The sequence below is a fragment of the Tamandua tetradactyla genome, chromosome 3 (assembly GCF_023851605.1).
Source record: "Tamandua tetradactyla isolate mTamTet1 chromosome 3, mTamTet1.pri, whole genome shotgun sequence".
In the NCBI taxonomy this organism is placed as follows: Eukaryota; Metazoa; Chordata; class Mammalia; order Pilosa; family Myrmecophagidae; genus Tamandua; species Tamandua tetradactyla.
Genome location: NC_135329.1, coordinates 178,529,352 through 178,555,751, shown reverse-complemented (window position 1 = coordinate 178,555,751; position 26,400 = coordinate 178,529,352). Strand labels below are relative to the sequence as shown.

The 26,400-nt window shown below is 37.1% G+C and overlaps 2 protein-coding genes across 2 annotated transcripts in view; one reads left to right on the top strand and one right to left on the bottom strand.

Moving 5' to 3' along the window:
• Nucleotides 1–8,457, top strand: part of RAPH1 (Ras association (RalGDS/AF-6) and pleckstrin homology domains 1) — a 143,088-nt gene extending 134,631 nt beyond the window's left edge. Inside the window, 2 exon segments of the mRNA XM_077154782.1 lie at nt 871–1,017; nt 1,019–8,457. Of these exon segments, the coding sequence (XP_077010897.1) occupies nt 871–1,017; nt 1,019–2,905 (2,034 nt within the window). The 3' untranslated portion in view covers nt 2,906–8,457.
• A 1,396-nt stretch (nt 8,458–9,853) lies between these two features.
• ABI2 (abl interactor 2) overlaps nt 9,854–26,400 on the bottom strand; it is a 200,066-nt gene continuing 183,519 nt past the window's right edge. The window contains 1 exon segment of the mRNA XM_077154784.1: nt 9,854–14,475. Within this exon segment, the coding sequence (XP_077010899.1) occupies nt 14,300–14,475 (176 nt within the window). The 3' untranslated portion in view covers nt 9,854–14,299.

The following is a 26,400-nucleotide window of genomic DNA, read 5'->3' as shown; positions in this document are numbered from 1 at the left end:
AGCAGTGCCCAAGAGGTGTCCAGATGGGCTGGTCAGTAGGTTGTTTACAAACTGTAGTTCTCATTTCTTGATACATTTCCTTAGCCTTCCAAAGTTTCTTCTCTTACTCTTCTGGCTTTTTCTGTATGATGTTTTTATGATCTTTTCTATAATGTTTATGAAGCATTTCTTTATGTATTTTCCAGTAAAACAAATATAAAGAATGTCCCCTCTTTACCTGCATTGCTGGACTTCTGTGCATGCTGCAAGTGTCTCACACAAACACGAGTGTGTGTGTATCAAGCTCATTCATTCCTGTATGACTGTACCCGTCTGCTGAACTTTTTCATACTCTCACGTGTCAGCTTACTAGCATCAAAAAGCCATCCTCATTCATCGTGAGGCCCTCCACCAGCACTCCTCAGGCAAATTATGGCATCTGCTTGATGTGGATGCGGTCATGGACTGAAAGGGGAACGTGAGCCGTATCTTCCTTTTGCCCGAGTCCAGGTGATGTTCAGCTCCGAGGCTATCCCAGAGAGGGTTCCATTCAGGACAGGTTGTGTGAAAGTTACTCAGCCAGAGTCAGAAACATATATCCTGTCGCCTTTCAAACTGCTTTTGCAACAGGAAATTTTTCCTGGACTGTTAGGAAGTTTAGCTACTTGAGCATATTATTGGGTAGAACAAATGTTCTCTATCTCCTTGTTGCCCAGCGAGTCAGATTTTAGCTTCCCTGACATTGTCCCACTTTACAATCACCATTGCTACATCCTTTTCATGCATGTCCTAGAATCCTTGCTTTTTAGCATTCCACAGTCAAAGCTTACTTCTTTAACTGTTTTGTTTGTTCTGTTTTTCTCTCTCCCATCCCCCTTTATACTTTTTTAGGCCAGAATGGAATCTATGAGCCGACCGTACACTTCACTTATGCCCCCTTTATCCCCACAACCTAAAATAGTCACCCCCTACACTGCCTCACAGCCTTCTCCACCTCTGCCGCCACCTCCCCCGCCACCTCCTCCTCCCCCTCCCCCTCCCCCCCCCACCTCCTCCACCTCTTCCCAGCCAATCTGCACCTTCTTCGGGCTCAGCAGCCACAATGTTCGTCAAGTACAGCACAATAACAAGGCTGCAGAATGCTTCTCAGCATTCAGGATCCTTATTTAAGCCTGGGCCACCCCCAGTGATGCAGCCTTTGCTCTCAGCCTCACAGTCAGTAAAGCCGCAGATCCTGGTGCCCCCCAGTGGAGCTGTTCCACCACCTCCTCCACCTCCCCCACCCCCTACCCCTGGCTCTGCTATGGCCCAGCTGAAGCCAGCACCGTGTGCCCCATCCATTCCACAGTTCAGCCCCCCACCTCCCCCATTGAAGATTCATCAAGTTCAGCATGTTACTCAAGTGGTTCCTCCGACACCCCCACCCCTTCCTCCCATCCCTGCACCCCTTCCTCCCCAAGCCCCCCCTAAACCCCTTGTGACCATCCCCCCACCAACCAGCACCAAGACTGGGCCACCCATTGTGACACAAGCTGTAGCACCTGTACCTATTCCTCCAATCCCCCCAGCAAAAAAACAGTCAGCTTTTCCTGTTTCTCACATCCCCCCCTCCCCACCTGCTCCTTCTAGTCCAGTTCCCCCACCGACACTGCCTAAACAACAGAGCTTCTGTATAAAACCACCTCCCTCTCCACTGTCTCCAGTGCCCTCAATAGTGAAGCAGATAGCCAGCCAGTTTCCTCCCCCTCCAACCCCTCCTCCCATGGAATCTCAGCCCATAAAGCCCATCCCAGCCAATGTGGCCCCACAATCTCCTCCTGCTGTGAAAGCAAAACCCAAATGGCAGCCCAGCGCCATTCCTGTCCCTTCTCCGGACTTCCCTCCTCCTCCTCCTGAAAGCAGTCTGGTGTTTCCTCCTCCTCCTCCTCCTCCTCCTCCTCCTCCACCAGCACCAGCACCAGCACCAGCCCCACTGCCACCGCCACCGCCAGCCATACCCACAGCTTCTCCAATACCTGACAAAAGTGGATCTCCAGGCAGAAAGACCAGTAAGACATCCAGTCCTGGGGGAAAGAAACCACCCCCAACCCCACAGCGGAACTCCAGCATTAAATCCAGCAGTTGTACAGAGTACCATGAGCCTAAAAAACCCTTGATAGACAGTTTGGTCAGCAAGTTTGCACTTCCAGCAGAACCCTCAGGGTCTCCCAGCAAGGAGACACCACCACCTCCTGCAACACCCCCCAAACCTGGAAAACTAAATCTTTCTGGAGTTAACCTTCCCAGTGTTCTCCAACAAGGGTGTATATCAGCAAAAGCATCTGTTCTGACTGGGCATGGAAAGGACTCTGCGGTCGAATTTCCTTCTCCTCCTTCCGATTCTGACTTTCCACCCCCTCCACCAGAAACAGAGCTTCCTCTGCCGCCCATAGAGATTCCAGCAGTGTTCTCAGGAAGTACCTCTCCAAAAGTGGCAGTTGTTAATCCTCAACCACAGCCGTGGTCCAAAACATCAGTGAAGAAGGCTCCTCCACCCACACGACCCAAACGGAATGACAGCACCCGCCTCACGCAAGTCGAAATCTCTGAGCAGACACCAATGGCCACAGCTGTGCCACAAGTGCCCACCTCTCCTAAATCCAGCCTTAGTGTCCAGCCTGGATTTCTGGCTGACCTCAACAGGACACTGCAACGGAAGTCTATCACCCGCCACGGCTCCCTCTCCTCCTCCCGCATGTCCAGAGCAGAACCCACAGCCACTATGGATGATATGGCTTTGCCCCCACCACCCCCTGAACTGCTTTCTGAGCAACAGAAGACTGGTTATGGAGGTAGTCATATATCAGGCTATGCAACGTTGCGGAGAGGACCACCTCCTGCTCCCCCCAAGAGAGACCAGAGTACCAAACTCTCAAGAGACTGGTAGCTAACATAGAACGTTGAGTTGTATGTTATCTGTAATGAGTTTTACAATCAGCTCACCTGATTATCTATGAATTCAGGTGTTTAGAGCCTCCTGGTATGACGGTGTTATTCAGGTGGTATCCAGCTGTATGTATATGTATGTGCATGCACATGTTCTTGTACACACATAGCTATGTATATATATATTTGTGTGTATGTGTGCATGTGTATATATATACACATAGATATACATACATAGCTGAGCGTGCTTCTATTTATTCCTTCTCTCTCCTAATCTGAAGGTGGGTTTTATGTGTTTTGGGTAGAAGAAGCATGGAAGGGCATGTGTGTCCTGTCCCTTATGATTTCTTTTATCATGTGGATTGGACCAAAAACTTCTACTTATTTGGGAGGTATTTTATAAGTGTCTGTCCATGTGCAGCCTATATGTGCATGTTGTATATTATATTAATGAATAAGATGTATTACGTGCTGTTTCTTGGTTTGAGGAGATAACCAGAATGTTTGGTATATCTGTCAGGCTTTGGTGTTTGGTTTTTTCCCATTAGGGCTGCTTGACTGGCACTTCATTTCTTTCATAAAGGGGGCTCTTTATATCAGGAAACTGTTAGTGTCATAGAATGGGTAAATAGTGTAGAGTGGGGAAACTTTCACAATTATCTGTTGTGGTTGTGCAATGAATACATGTTCTAACTAAACCATTCTAGATGTGGTGCTATTGCAATGATCCCACCCAAATCTAGAATGCAGAATAAATTTTCTGCCACAGGCAAAAGCTCTTTGCCTACAGTATATGGATCATTTAGGACTATAATACTGGATAGTTCCTTTTTAGTATTTGAATCCTTTTTGTGAAATTTATGAAGCTTCTTAATCAAGTTTGGCTTGATGCTCAGTCCTTAATTTGATTTTGTAAGAGAATGTCAAACACAGTAGCCCTGTAATTCTGTCTCCCTTTATGCCTTCAGGTCACCAGTTACGTTCTTACAGTGTGTGCTTTAGGTAGATGAGTACAGTAGATGTCTGTAGACAATTGGTATATAAAATATATATATATATCCTGTGCCAGTATGGTACATCATAAAGAACAATGTCACCTTCTGTGAAATGCCTATATTTCTTGTGTATTGCTCTCTAGAAGGATGGGTGATTAGAAAAGAACAAAACTAGCCCCTGTGTAGGTATCATCAATTAAGATGCCTAAGTTTTTAAACATGCAAAGAATCCATTTAAGTATGAGACTGTCAAAGGGAGGGGAAGAAAATAAAAATGAGAATTTTGACAGTTTCACCCCAAGCTTCTGGTGCACACAAGGATCCTTGTTGAGCCTGCATATAGAGATGTGCCCAGGTCCCCAACCAATGGTTCTGGTGGGGTGGTATAGTCCCAACCAATAAGTGACATCATACACTATGCATGTGAAAACTTAGTATAAAATGAAGTCATTGCTCTAATAACAGAACTCACACTGTTTCTACATGTTGTTGTTTTTTTTTTTTATTTCTGTAAGCTTTCCTCCGTACAAGAGAGAAATGTGTACTATCTCAACAATTTATGATGATAAATTGACCATTAGGATTAAAATGCAATCTCAGAGCTGTTTTTAAAGAAAGGAATAAAAACTGGCCAACTCAACCATCGTAAATGAAATGAGGTGGAAATGGTATATACTTTAATGAGAAAATTATATTTGTACACTATAATTCACTCTCCAAGAAAGTATTATGTCATAAAATAAATAGGTGGCACTTCTCCATTGCCATATCTCCAGTGTCTCCTGGATATTGTTATATTCACGTGGTTATGGAGCAGTACCATTGTACATTTTAAAGCCTTGCTTCTTTAAAAGACACATTTGATACCTTTTAAATTGTTCAGTTTTGTGTGCTTGATATTCTTGTGCTTTCTGCATTACCTTTAATGCATCTACATTTTTAGTTTAAGCATGCACAGCACAGCTGGGTAATGTTTTTGAGTACGGTTTGCCATGCTCCATTGTGACTTGTGAATGAAATTTCCCATAGTCGTCTTGCCTGCAGCTTTATATTCTAAGGATCAACCTTATTTGTGGGGCAAGAGTTCTTAAGAATAGGAATCCAATTATCTAAAGATTCACCACTAGGTGTTTTGTTGTTAGGTTTATTATTTTTTTTTATTTTTACTTTTTTGGTCTGGACTTTTCTTGAGGGGGAAAAAAAAATGTAATGCCCACCCACCTACCTATACCCCCCACGCCTGAACTTTTTTCTCCCATGATTTGAGTTCCAAGACACAGTCTTTCTTTTTTCAAAATTCAGTGTATGAACTCCTGTGTTTTCTTGTAATGTTTCTGGCTTATCATTTTTCTGGAAGAACAGACACCTTTTCAGTACTAAGAAGATTATGTGCAGGGCCAGAGTTGGGACCATGTCATTTTTACCCCTAAGCCAGTGGCTTGTATGACAACAGGCTGCTGTGTCCTTTTACATTTCTGCATAGTCAACTTTTTTCTTCCTTGTGCATGAAATAACTGAATCAAACAGTCAAACTGATGGTTTAGATTATGCTTCTAGACTTTGTTCCCTAGTAATTTTAAAAAATTTTTTTTTTGGGGGGGTGGATGTAGTTTGTTTTGGTTTTTGATCATTCATTTTTATCTTTATAGCTGTTTCTTTTCCTCTGGTGTGTTCATAGAAAATGCCTACTGCCAGATGAAACTAATACCGTGCCTTTTTTAACTGCCTTGTGCTCAGCAACTCCAACCCAGCCTGGCCTCTTCAGGTCCAAGGAGGAAATCTGGACGATTGACTTAGCTGTACTGAAAAATGAGAAGCATGGAAGAAATCATACTGCTACTGAGGGCAGGGCAAATGGGTACCTATTAGAGCTAGTGACTTGCTCAGCACCATGAATTTTTACCATAGATAATTTAAAAATTGGATCACCCTATGCTTTAAGTTTCGGCATTAACTCTGAAAGGCAACAGAACCTATTCCTTGTTCATAGAAGAACTTTAGGTTCATAGGTAATAATACTAGTATCATATTACTTGTATTGAAATTTTACTTGGCTTTTATTATTTAGTGGCAAAATAAACACATTTTTTCCTTAGCTGCTAAAATTCTCACTTGGGAAAAGTAACAATTCTTAAGATTTTACAGATGCTATTTAAGTGTAAATCAAAAATTTAAATTATCAGGACTTTTTTAAAGTGAAAAAGGATGCTGAAAACTATTTTCATCAGAAAATTTAAAACTAAGTAACGTAGAGATTGTGGCTGTTTACAATCCTATGAAATTAAGGGGGGCTCCTGCCCACTGATGGCATATTCTGAGGTTAGAGAACTGTCTTGTGAGTTCCCTCTTCGTATCAGTTTGTCTCTAGAAACAGCACTGACTTTATCAAGAAAGTTTATCTAAACAGTATTTGGGGATTGTGAGTAATTATAACTCCAGCAGAGTGACCACTCTGGGAGCAAGGTTAATAGGAGCAGTACATGCAATCAAAGTTTCAGAAGCTGCTATTCCAGAATACAACTGCTAATAAGCTTGTGTCAAGAATGTCAGGTTACAAATTAGCTTGAAAAAGTTTCTAGTATTGGTGTTGGTTGGTTTGAATTGACTACCAAGCCAACAGAACCTTTTGTCACCTTTTTCTTTCAGCTAAAAACACTTGTTAAAACAAAAGGTGATTTTAAAGAAGTAAAAACCCTTCCTTATTTCATAAGTTATTACCAGACTTCTTATGCCTTTAAAGCTGACAAATTTAAAATGATGTTGTCCCACAGATCATTCAAGTTTAGACCAATTGCACCTGTATGACTTGTATGATTATTAGGTGTGATGACTTGCTTTACATAAAATAAGTATACTATATTTGGATTTATACACTTAATGAGGGAATGTATATTTCTCAAAATCTGTTTAGGTTACAAGTACCTTTTGGAACTTTTGCTTTTGCTTTATACACTTTACATCATTTTTCAGGGTATATGCCTAACCCTGCAGGAATATGTGATCTCTCAACAAAGTTTGAGATTTGATTCAAAGGGTGATGCAGGTAGAATAGAATTAAAACCCCATTATCTTTTAAGATTTGCTTTTAAAATTCAGTGACAACAAATAGCATTTTTACAAGTTAAGCCTGTCCCTCAAACAAAGCAAGTGCTCAGTTCTTATTGTGCCCTTTAAAGGTCTATATAGAAAAGGTATCTGAAACATAGCTGTAGAATAAATGTGCTAAATACAAATGAACAAACATCATACTGGACAAACACTTGAAGCAAAAAAAAAAGATCAACTGGTTTATTCTTTACTTGTTGAGGTAATTTAGAAATATTTGCTATAATTCCCAGTGCCTTGAACTCTTGAAGGAATAGTATATATAAAAAAAGTCAAACAAGCAAATTCTGAGGTGCTAACGAACAAGAAGGAAGGTTGAGTATTTCTAGTTTTGGCAAAAATAGGAAAAATGACATCTCACAGAGATGGCTTCATCTACCTAACGGGGTCTCGCTGCTTTCTACCAAAGACATAGAGAAGTGAGTTGAGTCAGGGTGATGGTGAATACTGCATACTTAACAGATGGCTAGGTGCAGATGGTTCTTACTATCAAGCTCATGATTGTGGAAGCCTCAACTTCTTAAGCTGTAGAACATGTTTGCAGCACTTAAGGAAAAAACCCTTATGTATGGAAACTGCCCATTGTTCAGTTTATTGTAACCTAATACCAAAAATTGCCGTTTTTCATGATCCCCCACCTCCTAATTTTTTTCTCTGTACTTGTAAATAATCTCTCCCAGAAAATAAGCATTAACTGGAATGTTTCAAATGATTTTGCTTAATTTTATTATAAGCCACTAGTAAACTCCTTTTATAGAGATGTAAATTTAAAATAAAGTATCATTAGTCTGTGTTAAATGTTGTAAAAACATTGTTTACTGTTTTAAAGGAAAATTGCACATATATTTAACTGGATTGCTCCCTCCCCCTCGCGTTCTTCTTCCCCCATTTCTTTAAAAAAGGGAATCAAGGCTCACACCAACTTCTAGGTTGTGAGAGCTTTGCCATAAATAAATAGAAACAATGTAGAAATATAGTTTTTTTAAGCATGAAAAAGAGAAAAGGAATTACATTATAAAGTACCCAATAGAGGATATTATTTAAATGATTATGCACAGCTTAGTAAAGATGAAATTATGACTTTCCTCTTGACTTTGTTGCTATTATTTTCTGCATAAAGTATGCTATCATTTCATTATGTGCCTTGCTCCCTGATTGTGCAAAGCTATATACACATATATAGGTGTGTGTGTGTGTGTGTATGTATATATATATATATATATATATATATATATATATATGAAGATTATTCAGTACTGCTGACGATGTTTTTGTTCTCCTGCTGAATTAAATTATTTTCCAAGTTATTCTTGCCAGTTACTGTCAGTAAACTGTTGTAATGGCTAAGAACAGTAGTCATACAGTCAGTGTAAATTTGTTTTTCCTTTACATGTTTTCATTTTGTCAGTTTACCTAATCCTTAATAATAAAAAAAATACATAGATTATTTAAACATGGGGGCTTGGAGTGTTTCTCGGCACCATTAAGAACCTGGTTTTGCTTTTTAGGTCAAGGTACCCATAAAATAGGCTGTACCAAAAGAACAAATTAAGTGTGAAAGTAAAGAAATTAGGATTTGTTGTGCTCAATACGTTAACCTTTAAGTAAAAAATAGTTTATACTAACATTCTGGGGTGCTTCTGGCCTAACACATTAGCAATTAAGATGTGATCATAGTTTTCTAAGTTTTTTTTTCCTTAGTAATCAAAACACAACCATAACAATTAGCACTGCTTTTTATTTTGAAGCTTTGTAGGTACAATTATGTGTGTTGGCTGCCACACTCAGGTATGCATGAACATATATTCTAATATATTTACAAATTACTTTTATCTTTTTACCAAACTAGGGCCAAAAAAATGGAGGATTTCTCCATTCACCATTTGCCGGTCATACCCAGTTTTCTAAAATGGCACTGTTTTGGCTTCAGAGGAGGAAGAGTATATTGCACAATACACACAGGCTGCCAAGACAATGGAACCAACAGTATTCCTTTCCCTCCTCCCCACAGGACCACAGAGCATTTCAACCAAAGGTGTAATTCCAGAATTACACCAAAGGGATCAATTAAAAAAAAGAACACCTTTGAGACATGATAGCTATCATGCCTAAAATCCCTCCCATTCATAAATATAAAACGTGTTAGCTGGGTATCCCTCAGTTTTCTCTGTCACTTAATGACACCCAAAAAATAAAGGCATGGAAGAAATAAGCTATACTAGGAAATTGGGGAAAAACCGAAGCATTATTCTTGGCTACACTGGAGACAGAAAATTTTGTGCTCATTGCTATTTTCAAACAAGCCATCAGAAAGTTGTTTGAGTAGATTCTGGGTTTCTTGGCCAACAGATACAGGCATCCTAGTTGTCAGTTTTTGTTTTTGTTTTTTTGGTCAATACTCCAGTGCATCCCCCCCCCCAAAAAAAAAAAAAATTCAACAAACGGATGCTGCAATAATGGGATACTCACATGAAAAAAAAAAGAATGAAATGTGACCCCAGCCATTCAGCATACAAAAAAAGTAAAAAAAAAAGTCAACACCCAAAGTTTTTTACAGAATTAGACATATTGGGGGAAAAGTGAGTAGGAAGCCCAGGGTTTGCTTAAAGCAAAAACGGGGGTGGAAATGATTCATTAGTGTTTAAAAAAGCTGTTGGAAGAAAAATAATCAGAGAGGACATCCAACTTTTACATTTTTGAAGTCTAGCTCTCAAAAGAAAAGCAGCTTCCTGGTCCCTGGTGTGGATCAACAGGTAAGTTGAGGATTTTCCCCAGCAAACTTAAACTTAGATACCACCTTTGAAAGAAAAAGAGGTCTTTGTCATAATAAATACATTCACAAGACACACTTACACATTGTGGGATTTTATTTGGGTCAAATTCTTAGTACACAGCAACAATTAATTCAAAATACAATTAAAAAATTAAAAAGTGAATGTTTCCCCCACTCATCTGGAGGTGGTTTAATGGCACACACAAGAAAATTACATTACTGGCAACAGACTGCTCCCTGAAGTTTTCCTGCATGGTTTCCACTCAACTAATTCACAACATGAACCCTTCCTCTGGGAGCTAAAAGTATAACTGGCCAGATCACAAACTGTTTACATTCTTTTTTGTAAACTATTTCATTAAGAAAAGGTGCATGGACAAAAGTATGGTTAAAAACTGCTTTTCCACAGAATTCTGAAGTTTCAAAAGACGCTTCCATTTTAATGTGAAAATAAACTTTTGTTTTGTTCTGTTTTACAAAAAAAAAAAAAGCCTCAAGATATTTAGCAAGGATCATTTTATACACAATTAGGCCCTACTGTTTCATTTGTCAATTTTATTTTAAAGAACTATGAGATTCTCAATAAGAAACAGGGAGAAAGATCAGCATAAAGTAAACAAGGTATTGAGCACAATGCCTCCATTTAGTAACTTTTATAAGGCTTTCTCAAATAAGGCTATTTGTTGTGCTGTGTACCTGGCCTATGTTGAAATGATTTAACATTTTTGCTAGATACACCTTATGGAGAAGACTATTTGTACTGAGTATTGTTTCAGAAGGGTTAAAATGAAAATTTTTACTAATAAGGGTACACATAAGTACACTCTTTGAAATGACTAACATAGTCTGAGTAATCTGATGGTGTTTATCAAAACATGGCATATCTCTTTTCAAGTATCTTCCCGAAGACATCAAGTAGAACGCTTTAATTTTTAAAGAAAAATACTGCACATTCAATTGAGATGGTTGTGGAGCAGTGAAAAGACCACTGGGTATCCTACCATTATTAACTAGTTCATGTGAAACAAAACATTGAATCTTACCTAACTCTAAACTTCTAGGAGTCTAAGTAAATGGTGGTGGTGGGGAGAGGAGTGATTATCACCTTTACACCTATCAGGAAGTGATTCAAATCACCAGTCACCTAACGCACTGGCCATCAAACACTTTTCAAAGGTACTGGCCATCAAACACTTTTCAAAGGTACAGGTGTGGCCTTCAGGACATGCTATGCTCTCCACAAGAGGGTGATAAAAGATAACGAAAGAACAGTTCTTTTAAAAGATAAAGAACAGTTCTTAAGGTAGAAAGGGGAAGGGTGCTGCTAAAAGAAAATGAAAAATGATGGCATCAAATGTCTACCATCATTTTGATGCCTCCAAAAAAGAAAAACCTCTTAACATAAGAGTGCTAAGGAGAACAGCTACATTCCAGATACCAAGGTAAGGATGCATACAACATTAACAGCAGGAGGAGGAAGGAAAGGGGGCAGTGGAAATGTCTCACCCAGTGACTTCTTAGGAACACAGCAGTAAGTATCAAGCCCTTGCCAATCCTAACCCTAAAAGATGCTAGGAAAAGCAAGTAGCCAAAAGGAAAATACTGAACACTACATCTTAAATGATACCTTTATTCCAAAAACAGCAGGCCGAATCTCTCTGGTCTAGATTTTGATGTGTTGGCAAGATTGTTTATTGCGTTGGCCATAAGGTCAAAAGACAACAAGAAAGCATATTTTCAGTCATATCTCCATGGAATTTCAAATATTAATATACTGCCCCCCACCCCACAAAAAATCAGCCTTTTTTCTTGTTTAAAGGAAAAACAGGCCTGGACACACAAGTTAAAAAGTAAGACTTCAGGAGAAAAACCTCCCATTAAATTTCCTCTTTCTTGATAAAATGGTTGCTTACTGGTCAGCAGAGTTTAGACTTGGATTACCTTTGCTACAACATTAATAGTATGTAGCAAGATTTCTGCATTCATTTGGAATTCCTAATATTGACCTTTTATAGTTTATAGAAAGATAAATGGGGGGGCTTATGATAAAGGAAATACAACCCTCACAGATAGCATGCAATCTATGAAATATTACATACATTAAAAGTCTCCAATTATTGTAGGCCTGGCCCATCATCATTACATAGTATCCTTCCAAGACACTCTATAGAATTCAAAACTGTACAAAATTAAAAAGATATAGAAAGTGAATCAGGGAATGTTTTTAAAATAAAAACCACACACATATTAGTACTAAATAATACAGAAAAACATCTGTTGACCCATGGATTCCCCCTGCTGCAGACCTGCAGTATAAACGTCGCCATGTCTTCTGTACTCCCCAATGTAGCACGGGTCCAACAAGCAAGCTCCCTTCCTGCTGACCTGGCCAAAGGTCTGCTGCTTCTTGCACAGGTTCTCAGCTTCTACAGCTGTGAGCTGTAAGGACTATTCGTTGGATTTCAAAACACCCTTTCCATTATTAATCCACTAAGCTTTCTCAGCAAAAAATTAAGTAAATAATGGTAACATCAAATTTTAAAAAATGTTTTCCCAGTTATACACTCAGCACTAAGAAGAGGTTAACCTATCCAAGTATAGTCTAGGTTGGGTCTATAAAAGAGCTAAAGACGAAAGGAAACTGAGGGCCATTATTTTTAAGAAAAATGGAATAAGGGATATGACCAGTGAAGCGTGAAGTGGCATATGTATTGGAGGCAAGTTAATGAAAGCTAAATCTGTCTTGGAAGCACTTAAAAGCAAAGTAGCTAAGTTGCAATGTGTAGGGAAAAACTGTAAAAAAAAACAAAAAACACAAAAGTCTTGATAAAGGAACATACATAGCGGGGTCCCATTTAAATGTGTGATGAAGTTTTGTGCTCATAAAACAAATGGAACATAAACTTCTGACTGCACCATCTGGATCTCATACACTACTATACTTGCCCATCTTTCAATCAAATTCCTGTATCATTTGCACTATATTATGTTCAAGACCTACATTTGAAATATTATGAGTTATTGCCTTTGTGCTTTCCACAAATTACCTAGCAATGCCCAATTCTGGCCAAGTCAGAGACTGGCCATGAGCTGGTCTATCATATCATTACAATGTTCACCTGCTGAGTATACCAAGCCCTCCTGGATCTTTTCAGTATTTTTCATATACTGATGACAAGTGAAGTCATATGCCCTACAAACTCCACTAAGTTTGAAGCTGTATTTGTGCAGATGGAAAGAAAAACTTTGTTACTGTTGATTTCAAAGTTATATATATATATGTGTGATCAGGTAAGTTTTGGCCTATTAATCTTATCCTACTATTATATTTGTCTGAGATATAAGGTTCAAACTCTTACCAAGAGCAGCCACTTCAGAGTCCAATCACAAAAATCGGGAGAGTATATACCTTTTCTAGAGCTAATGTGAATAAAGAACGCAGCAGCAGGTTAACACTGGTCATTAATGACATTCAGAGAACACAATAGCAAGTCTTTTATTCCTGGTGACTGTCAAGATCAAGAAACTAGAATATAACTGCTATTCTTTCCCCCAAAAGAACAAAGTTTTTCTAGTGAAAGGAGTACAGAAACAGGTGGTCTGACCTCCAAGATCCTACCCATCAAAACAACACCTAAGACAAGAGTTTAGGATCCTTTGAGTGAAACATTTCTATTACTCAATCTCTTCAGAACCTTAGGAGCCTTCGTGTCTAGCGTTGCACCCTCACCTCAGCATATGAACCAGCCTACCACACTGCACACATCTGGGTACACTGGCTATTAGCAACAAGGCAGTCTCATGCAACAGCACATTAAAATCAAACTTGGGCACCTGTTCACTACCCTTGGAATGTTTGGAGACTGACATTTCATCCTCATAATCTGAAAACTGAGAAGCATGAAGGGATGCAAGTCAGGTCAGCATTAATTTGTTTGGTGCACTCTGCTGCTGAGAGTATGCAGAATTTATTGTGATAAAGAGGAAATAAGCCACCTGAAATAATTATAAAAATGGTTAAACATGGTATTTAAATACTGGTTCCTTCTTCATACAAGTGGAAAAAAGTGTGGGAATTAAGGTACCCACTGGGCCTTCAGGTTAATCCCTTAGCACAGGTATGGAAGAACATTTAATGCCACAGATTCTGCAGAAGAGGAAATCCCAAGGGTGTACAGCATTCCTGAGAAAAATCCCAGATTTTTTCCTGAATCAATCTGATTTATTTTTAACTTCACAGATAGGTTGTTATATCTTCGATATACTCAGTAATGGTCACTTTATTTTAATCCAGACAGTTCAGCATAGTACAAATTATGGCAGAAAGATCCATTTGTTTATTTATACTCAGTCTGATTTTTTGTTTGTTTTTGTTTTAATACTGGGGGATAATAAAAAAAAATAAGTAGTTTTTAATCATTTGTATACTTCATTCATTTCACTGGAGGGGAATCCTCAGGGTCATCTGACAATCTGGGAAGATCTGACTATTTCTGTGAGGGAAGCACAGCCCTGCTGAGCTTTATTCTGAATAATGCATGATAGACTCAACATAATTCCCAGGAAAGAGCCCAGTCACTCCATTCATCACTCCCTCATACCAACCATCGTCATTCTTCTTGATGACATAAATAATGGCTCCTTCCTGAAAGGATAGCTCATCTTCTTTGTCTTTTGTGTAATCATAAATTGCCACAACTAGGGGTAGAGAGAAAACCAGAATGTTAAAGAGAATAATAATCCTAGAAAGACAGGACAAAAAAAGTGTATATTCATCCTTTCCCTGCTTCTGCAACATTCAAACAGTGACTTTCTTAACACAAACCAAACTAGTTTTGTTTTGTTTTTCTTCTAACCAATATCCAGTCCCATACAATGAAAAATCCGCCTTCCCCCCACTTTTGTTGGAGATTAGGTCCTATTTTGAGTATCAAATAGCAAAAATCACATTTAGTCAAACTTACCCTTCAACAGATCATGGGAAAGTACCTTACTAAAGACAGGTATACAATCCCAGAACCAAGAAAGATGGCTATTTCTTCAGTTGAGCTTGGCTTCGGCACCATATTGTATATATATATTTTTAAAAAGCATTATCTTTAAAGATTAGAATTATATTAGTGTATTGAGATGCACTATGAGAGGCATGTAAGAATGACACAAACTAAGGGAATAGCAGATTTAAATCTTTCTCACAATTCTGGAGCTTACGCCTAATCATTGAGTAGAATGGTAATCTTCTGCATACTTGAAGGATTCTCTCATTATTTTTTTTCTTAAGAGGTTGGTTGAATTCCCACAAGTTAAATGCATGAATGATGGGAGTCTACCGTTCATATTTTCCTTTTTAAACAGTTTTATTCACACATGATAAAATCCATCTTAAGTGTACAATCAGTGGCTCTTCATATAATCACATAGATATACATTCACTAATGCAGTTAATATGAGAGCATACTCATTTCTTCCAAAGAAAAAAATCCCATACCCTTTAATACCCCTATTGACATTTAGCTTTGGTGTAGTGTCTCTGCTACAATTAATGCAAGAATATCACTATGTTACTATAGACCTTAGTTTATAACTAAGACCTTAGTTTACATTAACTCTTACATGTAACTCATTATATGTAATATGTTAACATATAACACCCTATTATTAACACCCTGTAATACACCTGCCTCAAGTTATAGGTAATTTGGGATACTCTATAACTTACTCAAATCCACTTGGAAGAATTGTCTTTTGTTCCAATCTCTTCATCCAGAATCTTTTTTATCCTATTCAGAATTTTACTCAATGAAATCTCCATCTACCCACTGCTCTGAGAAACATAAAATAACTTAATTTTTTGGCAGCCTCAATCTTCACATAAATTACAAAAAGGAATCACAACAGGTACTTGTGATATGCAACTTGCCCTAGTTACAGAAAAAACATTTCAAGCCTGCTTTACTAAATCTTAAATGGCTCCCTTAAGCTTAGAATACTTCTCATTATAGTGACTTATTAAGGATGCCAGAAGATACTTTAGAGGGACCTTGGAAGTACTGAATGTGTATTTTTTTTTAGTATGACCACCCAAACACCTAAAGAAGTTTAAGAGTACTTACTATTTCTAATCAACCTAATATTTTCAAGTTTTATTTTTTGTTGAGAAGAGACAACATTCTTGATTTAGGAAATAATACAAGGCTGCTTCAACCACCAAGGAGTTGAGCAGCAATAGAAAGTTATTAAGCTCTCTGTGCATGTGTTCTCTCCTTTAGAATGTAGAGTATAGATTAGATAGAATTTATATCATATGTGATTCCAGGGATTCTGTTTACAATTGTACAGAGATCAAAACTTTGACAACTGTAAACATTTTCTCTTTTGTCAAAATCAATAATCACTATATGAAATTAAGACTACTTTTTTTAATCTTAAAAAAAAATGTTCTTAAGAACTATTAAAAGGTTCATTTTCACTCCAGGAAAAGACATACACCAGTGATCTATTTCATAGGAATCAACTTTGAAAAAGTAGGCTATTCATCAAAAGGAAAATATACTTGATTTAGCACAAAAGATTTATCAAAGTAATAAGGTATATACTGAATATGAATATCTTATTCTGTTTTCCCCAATATTCAAAATACTTCTGTGGGTGTTGAGAAATACAAAATTTGTCTAGATCTTAGCCAGAAGTACTTTTGGAAACAGTGAGTAAAATCTAATAAATATTTTTAAATTTTGCATATATACCATGCATATACAAAAAAATCATATGAAGCATAAAAAAAGCACATAAGAAAAAAAACTTTTAAAGAACATGCTGCTTTTGGTTTCTATACAGTTATTAGTGAACCAGAAGGATTACTGGTGCCTACACATTGTTTTTCGCAACACTGATGTTAAAGTAAAAATACATTCAAAATTTCAAAATATACTGCTCAAATTTTGCAATTCAGTCGATGGTCTCCTCTCTAAAAGATTTTATGAAGGTCAGTAACTGAAAAAAACTTAACTTACACATTTTTTTTATTTTAATATAACTTTATATGAAATATACTACAATGTTAAATATGAACAAAGAATAATGGTGGCATACAATGGTGGCAGATGATCAGTAAATGACTCAATTATCTTTTGTCATAAAACAAGTGAAGTTGAAACAAGGGATGACAATCTAAACATGAAATGCCTCCACACTCCTGGAAGGCAGGATCCAATGCTGATTCATCCTTGTGTATCCCTAGCACCATAGCATTTTGGAAACTTCAAAATAAATCTGTGTCCTATATTACTCCCCTATTGAGACAATAATAAATATAACTGAAATAGACACAGAGAAAAACAAGATGATGCTAAAATAACAATGCAAAAAGTGCACAACGAGAATGTCACAGAGTGACTGAGGTGAGCTAAAAAGAATTACCACTAAATACTGTAGTGCATTAACAACCACACCTACCAATTAAGTTCACTGAACTAGCAAAGCTGTGGAAAGTCAAAATGTTAATAATACTTAACACTGCAATATACTCTTTCTATGAAATCACATTGTGAACTCAGATTTTATTTAATTGAAGAGTTTAAGTCGATAAAACCTTATTAAAATAATTTGGAATTTATATATAAATTGACCAGAGGTGGAACAAAGTTAACCTTGACACTGCATAGTTTTTAAAACTAATTAATGTAAACAATATTAAGAGACATATTAGAATATATTGGGGATATTGTTTCTATGAAAATAATGCTAGAAAACAAAGTTTCAGTTTGATTGTACAGGTCTGCATATTTTTGTTAAATTTATCCCTAAGTGTATATATCTTTGATACTATTGCAAAAGATTTTGTTTCCAATTTTTGATGCTAGTACATAAAAATAAAATTAAACTTGTATATTGACTTTGAAGTCTGCAATCCAGCTAAGCTTTTTATTTCTACTAGTTCTTTTCTAGATTCCACAGGATTTTCTATATATAACATCATGTTCTGCAAATGAAAACAGTTTTACTTCTTCCTTTCCAACTCATATGCTTTTACTTCTTTTTCTTGCCTTATTGCACTGGCTAAAGACCTCCAAAACAACTTTAGGTAGGAAAGAGGAAAGCAGGCATCCTTGGCTTGTTCCTGATCTTAGGGGGTAATATCCAGTCTTTCATAGTTAAGTATAATGTTAGCAATTGATTTTTCACAGATACCCTTTATCAGGTCAAAGACATTCCCTTCTCTCACTAGATAACTTGCAATTTTATCATGAATGGGTGTTGCAATACCATCAAGTACTTTTTCTGCATCAACTGAGATGACCATTTTCTCCTTTAAGATGGTGAATCATACTGATTGATTTTCAAATGTTAAATCAACCTCGCATTCCCAGAATAAACCCCACTTGCTCATAATATGCTGTTTTTATAAACTGCAGGATTTGAGTTGTAAAAATCTTAAGAATTATTGTGTCTAATCTGTAGTTTTCTCTTCTTATAAAATGTTTTTGTGAATTTTGACATTATGTTAATGCTGGCCATATAATATGAGTTGGGAAGGGTCCCCTCTACTTCTACTTTCTGGAAAAGGTTGTATAGCATTGGCATTATTTCTTCCTTTAACGTTTGATAGAACTTTCAGTGCCATCGGTGAAGTTTTCTTTTCTTTTTTACTCCCAGTGAAGTTTTTCCTTCAGTGGAAAGGTTTCAAACTACAAAAAAGTTTCCTTAATTTCTCTCTCTTTTTAAAACAATTTCCTTAATTTCTTTCTCTTTTTAAAAAGTTTTATTAGAGAAGTTGTAGGTTTACAGAAAAATCATGTATAAAACATACCATATTGTATTAACACCTTGCCATAGCCTCATACATTTCTGGCAATCAATGAAAGAACATTTTAATTATTGTAATATTAACTATAGTCCACGGTGTACTTTAGGGTTCAACTGTTTGTATTGTACAGTTCTTTGTATTTTTTTTTTAGATTTTATTCTAGTAAAATACATACAACCTCAAACTTCCCTTTTAATCACATTCATATACACATTTCAGTGCCATCAATCATGTTCGCAATGTCATCCACCATCCCCACACTCGCTTTACCAAAATCCCTCCATCATCCCAAACAGAAACTCTGCTCAATTCAAACATTAACTCCACCCACAAAACTGCCTCTGGTAAACTATATTCTAGATTCCGACTCTGTAAGTTTGCTTATTCTGATTATTTCATATCAGTGAGATCATATAATGTTTGTCCTTTTGTGACTAGGTTATTTCACTCAACATGATGTCTTCAAGGTCACCCATGTTGTCGCATGTATCAGGACTTCATTTCTCTTTAGTGCTGAATAATATGCTATTATTTGCATGATACTACATTTTGTTTATTCATTCTTCAGCTGATAGACACTGGGGTTGCTTCCATCTTTGGCCAACTGTGAATAATGCCACTAGGAACACTGGTGCACAGATATCTGTTTGAGTCCCTGCATTCAATTATTTTGGGCATACACCTAAAAGTGGGATTGCCAGGTTATATGGTAATTCTATATTTACCTTTCTAAGGAGTCACCAAACTGTCTTCCATGGTGGCTGCACTATTTTACACTCCTACCAACAGTGAAAGGAGAGCACTTTTTGTCTCCATATCCTCTCCAATACTAGAAATTTTCTATTTTTGTAATAGTAGTGACTCTAGTGAGTCTGAAATGGTATCTCGCTATGGTTTTTATTTCCATTTCTCTTATGGATAGTGATGTTGAGCATCTTTTCATGTGCTTTAAAAAATTTTTTAAAATATTTTTAACAATAAACTTAACATACAAACATTCCTAACATACAAACATTCCTATCATACAAACATTCCACGCATGGTGTACAATTAAATGCTCACAATATCATCACATAGTTCTGTATTCATCACGATGATCACTTTTTTGAACATTTGCATCACTCCAGAAAAAGAAAAAAGAAAAAATGCATACATTCCATATCCCTTACCACTCCCTCTCATTGACCACTAGTATTTCCATCTATCCAATTTATTTTAACCTTTGTCCCCTGTATTACTTATTTTTTATCCATATTTTTTTTATCATCTGTCCGTAGCATATATAAAAGGAGCAACAGACACGAGGTTTTCCCAATCACACAATCACATTGTAAAGCTGTATCATTATACAATCATCCTCAAGACTCAAGGCTACTGGAACACAGCTTTACAGTTTCAGGGATTTGCCTCTAGCCACTCCAATATACCATAAGCTAAAAAGGGATGTCTTTTTAGCCTAAGAATAAACTCCAGGATAACCTCTTGACTCTGTTTGAAATCTCTCAGCCACTGACACTTAATAGTCTCATTTCTCTCTTCCCCTTTTAGTCAAGAAGAAGATGCCAGGTCCCAGCTCACCCCAGCATTTCTGTCCCGTGTTGCCAGGGAAATAAATTAACACCCCTGGGAGTCATGTCCCACATAGCACAGAAGGGCAATGAGTTCACTTGCCATGTTGGCTTAGAGAGGAGACATCTGAGCAACAAAAAGATTCGCTGGGGTGACACTTAGGCCTAATTTTAAGTAAGCTTAGCCTATCCTTTGCAGGAATAAGTTTCATAAGGGCAATCCCCAAGATAGAGGGCTCGGCCTATTGACTTGGTTGCCCCCACTGCTTTCAAGAGTATCAGAAATTCTCCAAACGGGGAAGTTGAATATTTCCCCCTTTCTCCCTATTCACCCAAGACAACTTTGCAAATACTTCTTTATTATTCACTGTCCAAATCACTGGACAAATCAAGAAAATCTCATGCCCTATTCAAGATTCTACATACTTATGGTGTTCAATCTAAACTGACCATTCAAGTTAAATTAGGAAATGAACTAGCCCAAATATAAATTCTGAACCAAATAAACATCTCTCCCTGTAGTCTTACAAAGAAGTTGAAGTTTTAAAATACTTCATGTGCCGTTTGGCTATTTGTATATCTTCTTTGGAGAGATGTCTATCTAGTTCATTTGCCCATTTTTAATTGAGCGGTTGCTTTTTGTGGCTGTGTTATAGGATTTCTTTACATAATCTGCATATTAAACCCTTATTGGATATATGGCTTCCAAATATTTTCTTTCATTCTGTAGGTCATATTACTTTCATGGTAAAGTCCTTGAAGTACCAATGTTTTTAATTTTGATGAAATCCCATTTACCTATTTTTTCCTTTGTTGCTTGTGTTCTGATGTAAAGTCTAAGAAACTGTTACTTAACACAAGGTCCTGAAGATGCTTCCCTATGTTTTCTCTTAGGAGTTTTATAGTTCTGGTTCTATATTTAAGTTTTTGATCCATTTTGTGTTTGTTTTTGTATATGATGTGAGGTAGAGGTCTATCGTCTTTCTTTTCCTTATGGACATCCAGTTTTCTCAGAACCATTTGTGGAAGAAACACCTTTCCCAACTGTACAACCTGGCACTCTTCTAAAAGATCAGTTGGCCATAAACATAAGTGTTGATTTCTGACTTCTCAGTTAAATTCCATTACTCTATTTGTCTGTCCTGGTACCAGAATCATTTTGTTTTAATTAGTGTGACTGTGTAAAACATTATAAGATCAAAAAGTGTGAGTCTGCCAACTTTATTTCTCTTTTTCAAGATGGCTTTGGTTATTCATTCCTGCAAGGAAGGATGTTGCAATTTTGTTTGGGATTGCACTGAATTGGTAAATCCCTTTAGTAAGAATTGACATCTTAACAATATTTAATCCATGAAAACTGAATGTCTTTCCATTTATTTAGGTCTTGATTTATCAATATTCTTATAGTTTTCAGTGTACAAGTCCTTTATATCCTTGGTTATATTTATTCCTGTACATTTGATTCTTCTAGTTGCTATTGTAAATGAATTTTTTCTTGATTTCTTCAAATTGTTCAATACTAGTGAAATATTACTGATTTGGGGGTAGTGATCTTTTACCCTACCACTTTATGGAATTCATTCCAGAAGTTCTGCTGTGGCTTTTTCAGGGTTTTCTGTATACAGGATCATGTCATCTGAAAAGAGGGTGTTCTAGTTTGCTAGCTGTTAGAATGCAACACACCAGAGAAGGACTGGCTTTTAATAAAAGGGGATTTATTTTGTTAGTTCTTCAGAGGAAAGGCAGCTAACTTTCAACTGAGGTTCTTTCTTACCCGTCTCTGCTGGCCTTCTCTCCAGGCCTCTGGGTTCCAACAACTTTCCCCAGAGTGATTCCTTTCTGCATCTCCAAAGGCCTGGGCTGAGCTGCAAGAGCTGAGATGAGGTATGCTGAGCTGCTTGGGCTGTGCTACACTGAGCTCTCTCATTTAAGCACCAGCCTATTAAGTCAAACGTCATTCATTATAGCAGGCACACCTCCTACCTAACTGCAGATGTAATCAGCAACAGAAGAGGTTCACGTACCATTGGCTCATGTACACAGCAACAGAACTAGATGCCTTCACCTGGCCAAGTTGATAACTGACTCTAACTACCACAGAGGGAAGGTTCACTTCTTTCTTTCCAATTTGGATGCCCTTTATTTCTTTTTCTTGCATAATTGCTCTTGGAATAGTCTTGCTGGAGTTTAACATTTCAGCACATTTTGTATTGCCTAATGCTGGAGTTGTGGCTTGCCAGGAAAGGATTTTTTTCTCTGTTAATATTTTACTATGTATATCTTAAAGATAAGGATGCTTTCTTAAAAAAGCATAACATAATATGATTATCAAACATGTAAAATACTAACGATTCCTGAATATACTCAAATATTCCATAAATTTTTAAATTTCCAAATGTCAAATGTTTCTTTTATTGTTCTTATTATATATTTATTTTTAATCTATATTTTTAACTCATCTGTCAATATCATAGGTAAAAGGAGCATCAGACACAAGGTTTTCACAATCACAGTCACAATGTGAAAGCTATATCATTATACATTCATCTTTAAGAAACATGGCCACTGGAACCCAACTCCACAGTTTCCAGCACTTCCCTCCAGCCTTTCCAATACACCCCAACCAAAAAGGGGATATCTATAAAATGTGTAAGAATAACCTCCAAGGATAACCTCTCGATTCTGTTTGAAATATCTCAGCCACTGCCACTTTATTTTCTCTCATTTCTCTCTTCCTCATTTTGGTTGAGAAGATTTTCTCAATCCCTTGTTGCTGAGTCCCAACTCATTCTTGGATTTCTGTCCCATGTTGCCAAAGAGGTCACACCCCTGGGAGTCATGTCCCCTGAAGAGAGGGGGAGGGTGGTGAGTTTGCTTGCCATGCTGGAGAGACAGGCCACATCTGAGCAATGAAAGAGATTCTCTGGGGGTGACTATTAGGTCTAATTTTTTTTTTTGCATGGCCCCGGGAATCGAAACCGGGTCTCTGGCATGGCAGGCTTCTCTGCCACTGCACCACCAATGACTACCCCTTAGGCCTAATTTTAAGTAGGCTTAGTCTAGCCTTTGTGGGGACAAGCCTCACATGAACAAACCCAATTGTGAGGGCTCAGTCCACTGACTTGGTTGTCCCCACTGCCTGCGAGAACATCAGGAATTCTCCAAATGGGGAAGCCAAATCTGCCCCCTTTCTCGCCATTCCCCCATTACTTTTTTATTCACTGTTCAAATCACCCTGGGATTTATCAGGACATCACTCTGGACAAATACACAAAATCTCCTACTCTAATCAAGGTTCTACATACTTACGGTGTTAAACTGTCCATATAAGTGATATTAGGAAATGCACTAGTCAAAATATAAATTTTGTACCACATAAATATTTTTTTTCTTTAGTCTCACACATAAGTAAAAGTTTTAAAAAACAAATTACCATCTATTTTCAGCACCCTGCAATATTGATGTTCCTTTGTTTTTCCTCATGTAAAAACATTTTTTAATTTGTACATTTAGTCACTATCACTGTACACTCTAGGCATTCCTAGATTATACCATCTCAGTCTTTATTGTCTATCTTTCCTTCTGCTTTCCTTCATTTCCCTAGGCCTCCTCCCTCTATTATTCTCATGTTCAGCTTGATTCAGTGTACTTACATTATTGTGCTACAACTGGGTAGTGTTGTGCTATCCATTTCTCAACTTTCATAATCAGTCCTATTGCATAATCTGTATCCCTTCTACCCCAATTACCCAAAATCTTCCCTATCTCTATCTCTTGATGGCCTCTGTTCTTTACTGAAATTCTCCAAGTTCATTTATTAATGTTATTTATATTAGTGAGACCATACAGTATTTGTCCTTTTGTTTCTGGCTAATTTCACTCAGCATAATGTCCTCAAGGTCCATCCATGTTGTTATGTACTTTATGACTTCATTGTCTTACAGCTGCATAATATTCCATCATATGTATATAGCACAGCTTGTTTAGCCACTCTCATCTGTTGATGGACATTTGGGCTGATTCTCTCTCTTGGCATTTGTAAATAATGCTGCTATAAACATTGGTGTGCAAATGTCCGTTTGTGTCCTTGCCCTCATGTCCTCTGAATAGATGCCTAGCAATGGTATTGCTGGATCATATGGCAATTCTATGCTTAGCTTCCCGAGGAACCGCCAAACTGCCTTCTGCAGCAGTTATTTGACATTCCCACCAACAGTGGATAAATGTACCTCTTTTTCCACATCCTCTCCAGCACTTGTCGTTTTCTATTTTATTGATAATGGCCAATCTGGTGGGTGTGAGATGATATCTCATTGTGGTTTTGATTTGCATTTCCCTAATAGTCAGGGAAGTTGAGCATCTTTACATGTGCCTTTTGGCAATTTGTATTTCCTCTTTTGAGAACTGTCTGTTCATGTCTTTTGCCCATTTTGTAATTGGGTTGTCTGTCTTTTTGTTGTTGAGTTGGACAATCTCTTTATATATGCTGGATACTAGACCTTTATCTGATATATCATTTCCAAATATTGTCTCCCACTGTGTAGGCTGTTTTTTTACTTTCTTGATGAAGGTCTTTGATGTACAAAAGTGTTTAATTTTGAAGAGTTCCCATTTATTGATTTCCTTCTTCAATGATCGTGCTTTGGGTGTAAGGTCTAGGAAACCACCTCCTAGCATAAGATTTATATATTTCCCTACATTTTTCTCTAAAAGTTTTATAGTCTTAGATCTAACGTTTAGGTCTTTGATTCATTTTGAGTTAATTTTTGTATAGGGTGTGAGATATGGATCCTCTTTCATTCTTTTGCATGTGGATATCCAGTACTCTAGGCACCATTTATTGAAGAGACTGTTCTGTCCCAGTGAGTTGACTTGACTGTCTTACCAAAGATCAACTGGCCATAGATGAGAGGATCTATATCTGAACACTCTATTCGATCCCACTGGTCAGTATATTGATCTTTATGCCAGTTTCATGTTGTTTTGACCACTGTAGCTTTGTAATACACCTTAAAGTCAGGTAGCATGAGACCTCTGACTTAATTTTTCTTTCTCAGGATATTTTTAGCTATTCGGGGCACACTGCCCTTCCAGATAGATTTGGTTAGTGGTTTTTCTATTTCTGAAAAGTAAGATTTTGGGATTTTAATTGGTATTGCATTGAATCTATGAATCAATTTAGGTAGAATTGGCATCTTAACTATATTTAGTCTTCCAATCCATGAACATAGTAGCCCTTCCATTTATTTAGGTCTTCTGTGATTTCTTTCAGCAATTTCTTATAGTTTTCTTTGTATAAGTCTTTTGTATACTTAAATTTATTCCAAAATATTTTATTCTTTTGGTTGCAATTGTAAATGGAATTTTTTTCTTGACTTCCTCCTCAGATTACTCATTACTACTGCACAGAAACTGTAGATTTCTGAGTGTTGATCTTGTTGCCTGCCATTTTGCTGAACTCATTTATTAGCTCTAGCAGTTTTGCTGTAGATTTTTTGGGATTTTTGACATATAGTATCATATCATCTGCAAACAGTGAGAGTTTAACTTCTTCCTTTCCAATTTTGATACCTTGTATTTTTTTTTTTTTCCTAGTTTAATCACTCTGGCTAGAACTTCCAAAACAATGTTGAATAACAATGGTGATTGGACATCCTTGTCTTGTTCCTGATCTTAGGAGGAAAGTTTTCTGTTTTTCCCCATTGAGGATGATGTTAGCTGTGGGTTTTTCATATATTCCCTTTATCATGTTGAGGAAGTCCCCTTCTATTCTATCTTTTGAACTGTTTTCAACAAGAAAGATGATGAATTTTGTCAAATGCCTTTTCTGCATCAATTGAGATAATCATTTGGTTTTTCTGCTTTGACTTGTTGATATGGTGTATGACATTAATTGATTTTCTTATGTTGAACCATCCTTGCATACCTGGGATGAATCCTACTTGTTCATAGTGTATAATTCTTTTAATGTGCTGCTGGATTCAATTTGCAAGAATTTTGTTGAGGATTTTTGCATCTATATTCATTACAGAGATTGGTCTGTAATTTTCTTTTCTTGTAGTATCTTTGTCTGGCTTGGTATGAGGGTGATGTTGGCTTCATAGAATGAGTTAGGTAGCCTTCCCTCTTCAATCTTTTTTAAGAGTTTAAGCAGGATTGGTACTAATTCTTTCTTGAATGTTTCATAGAATTCACATGTGAAGCCATCTGGTCAAGGACTTTTATTTTCTGGGAACTTCTTAATGACTA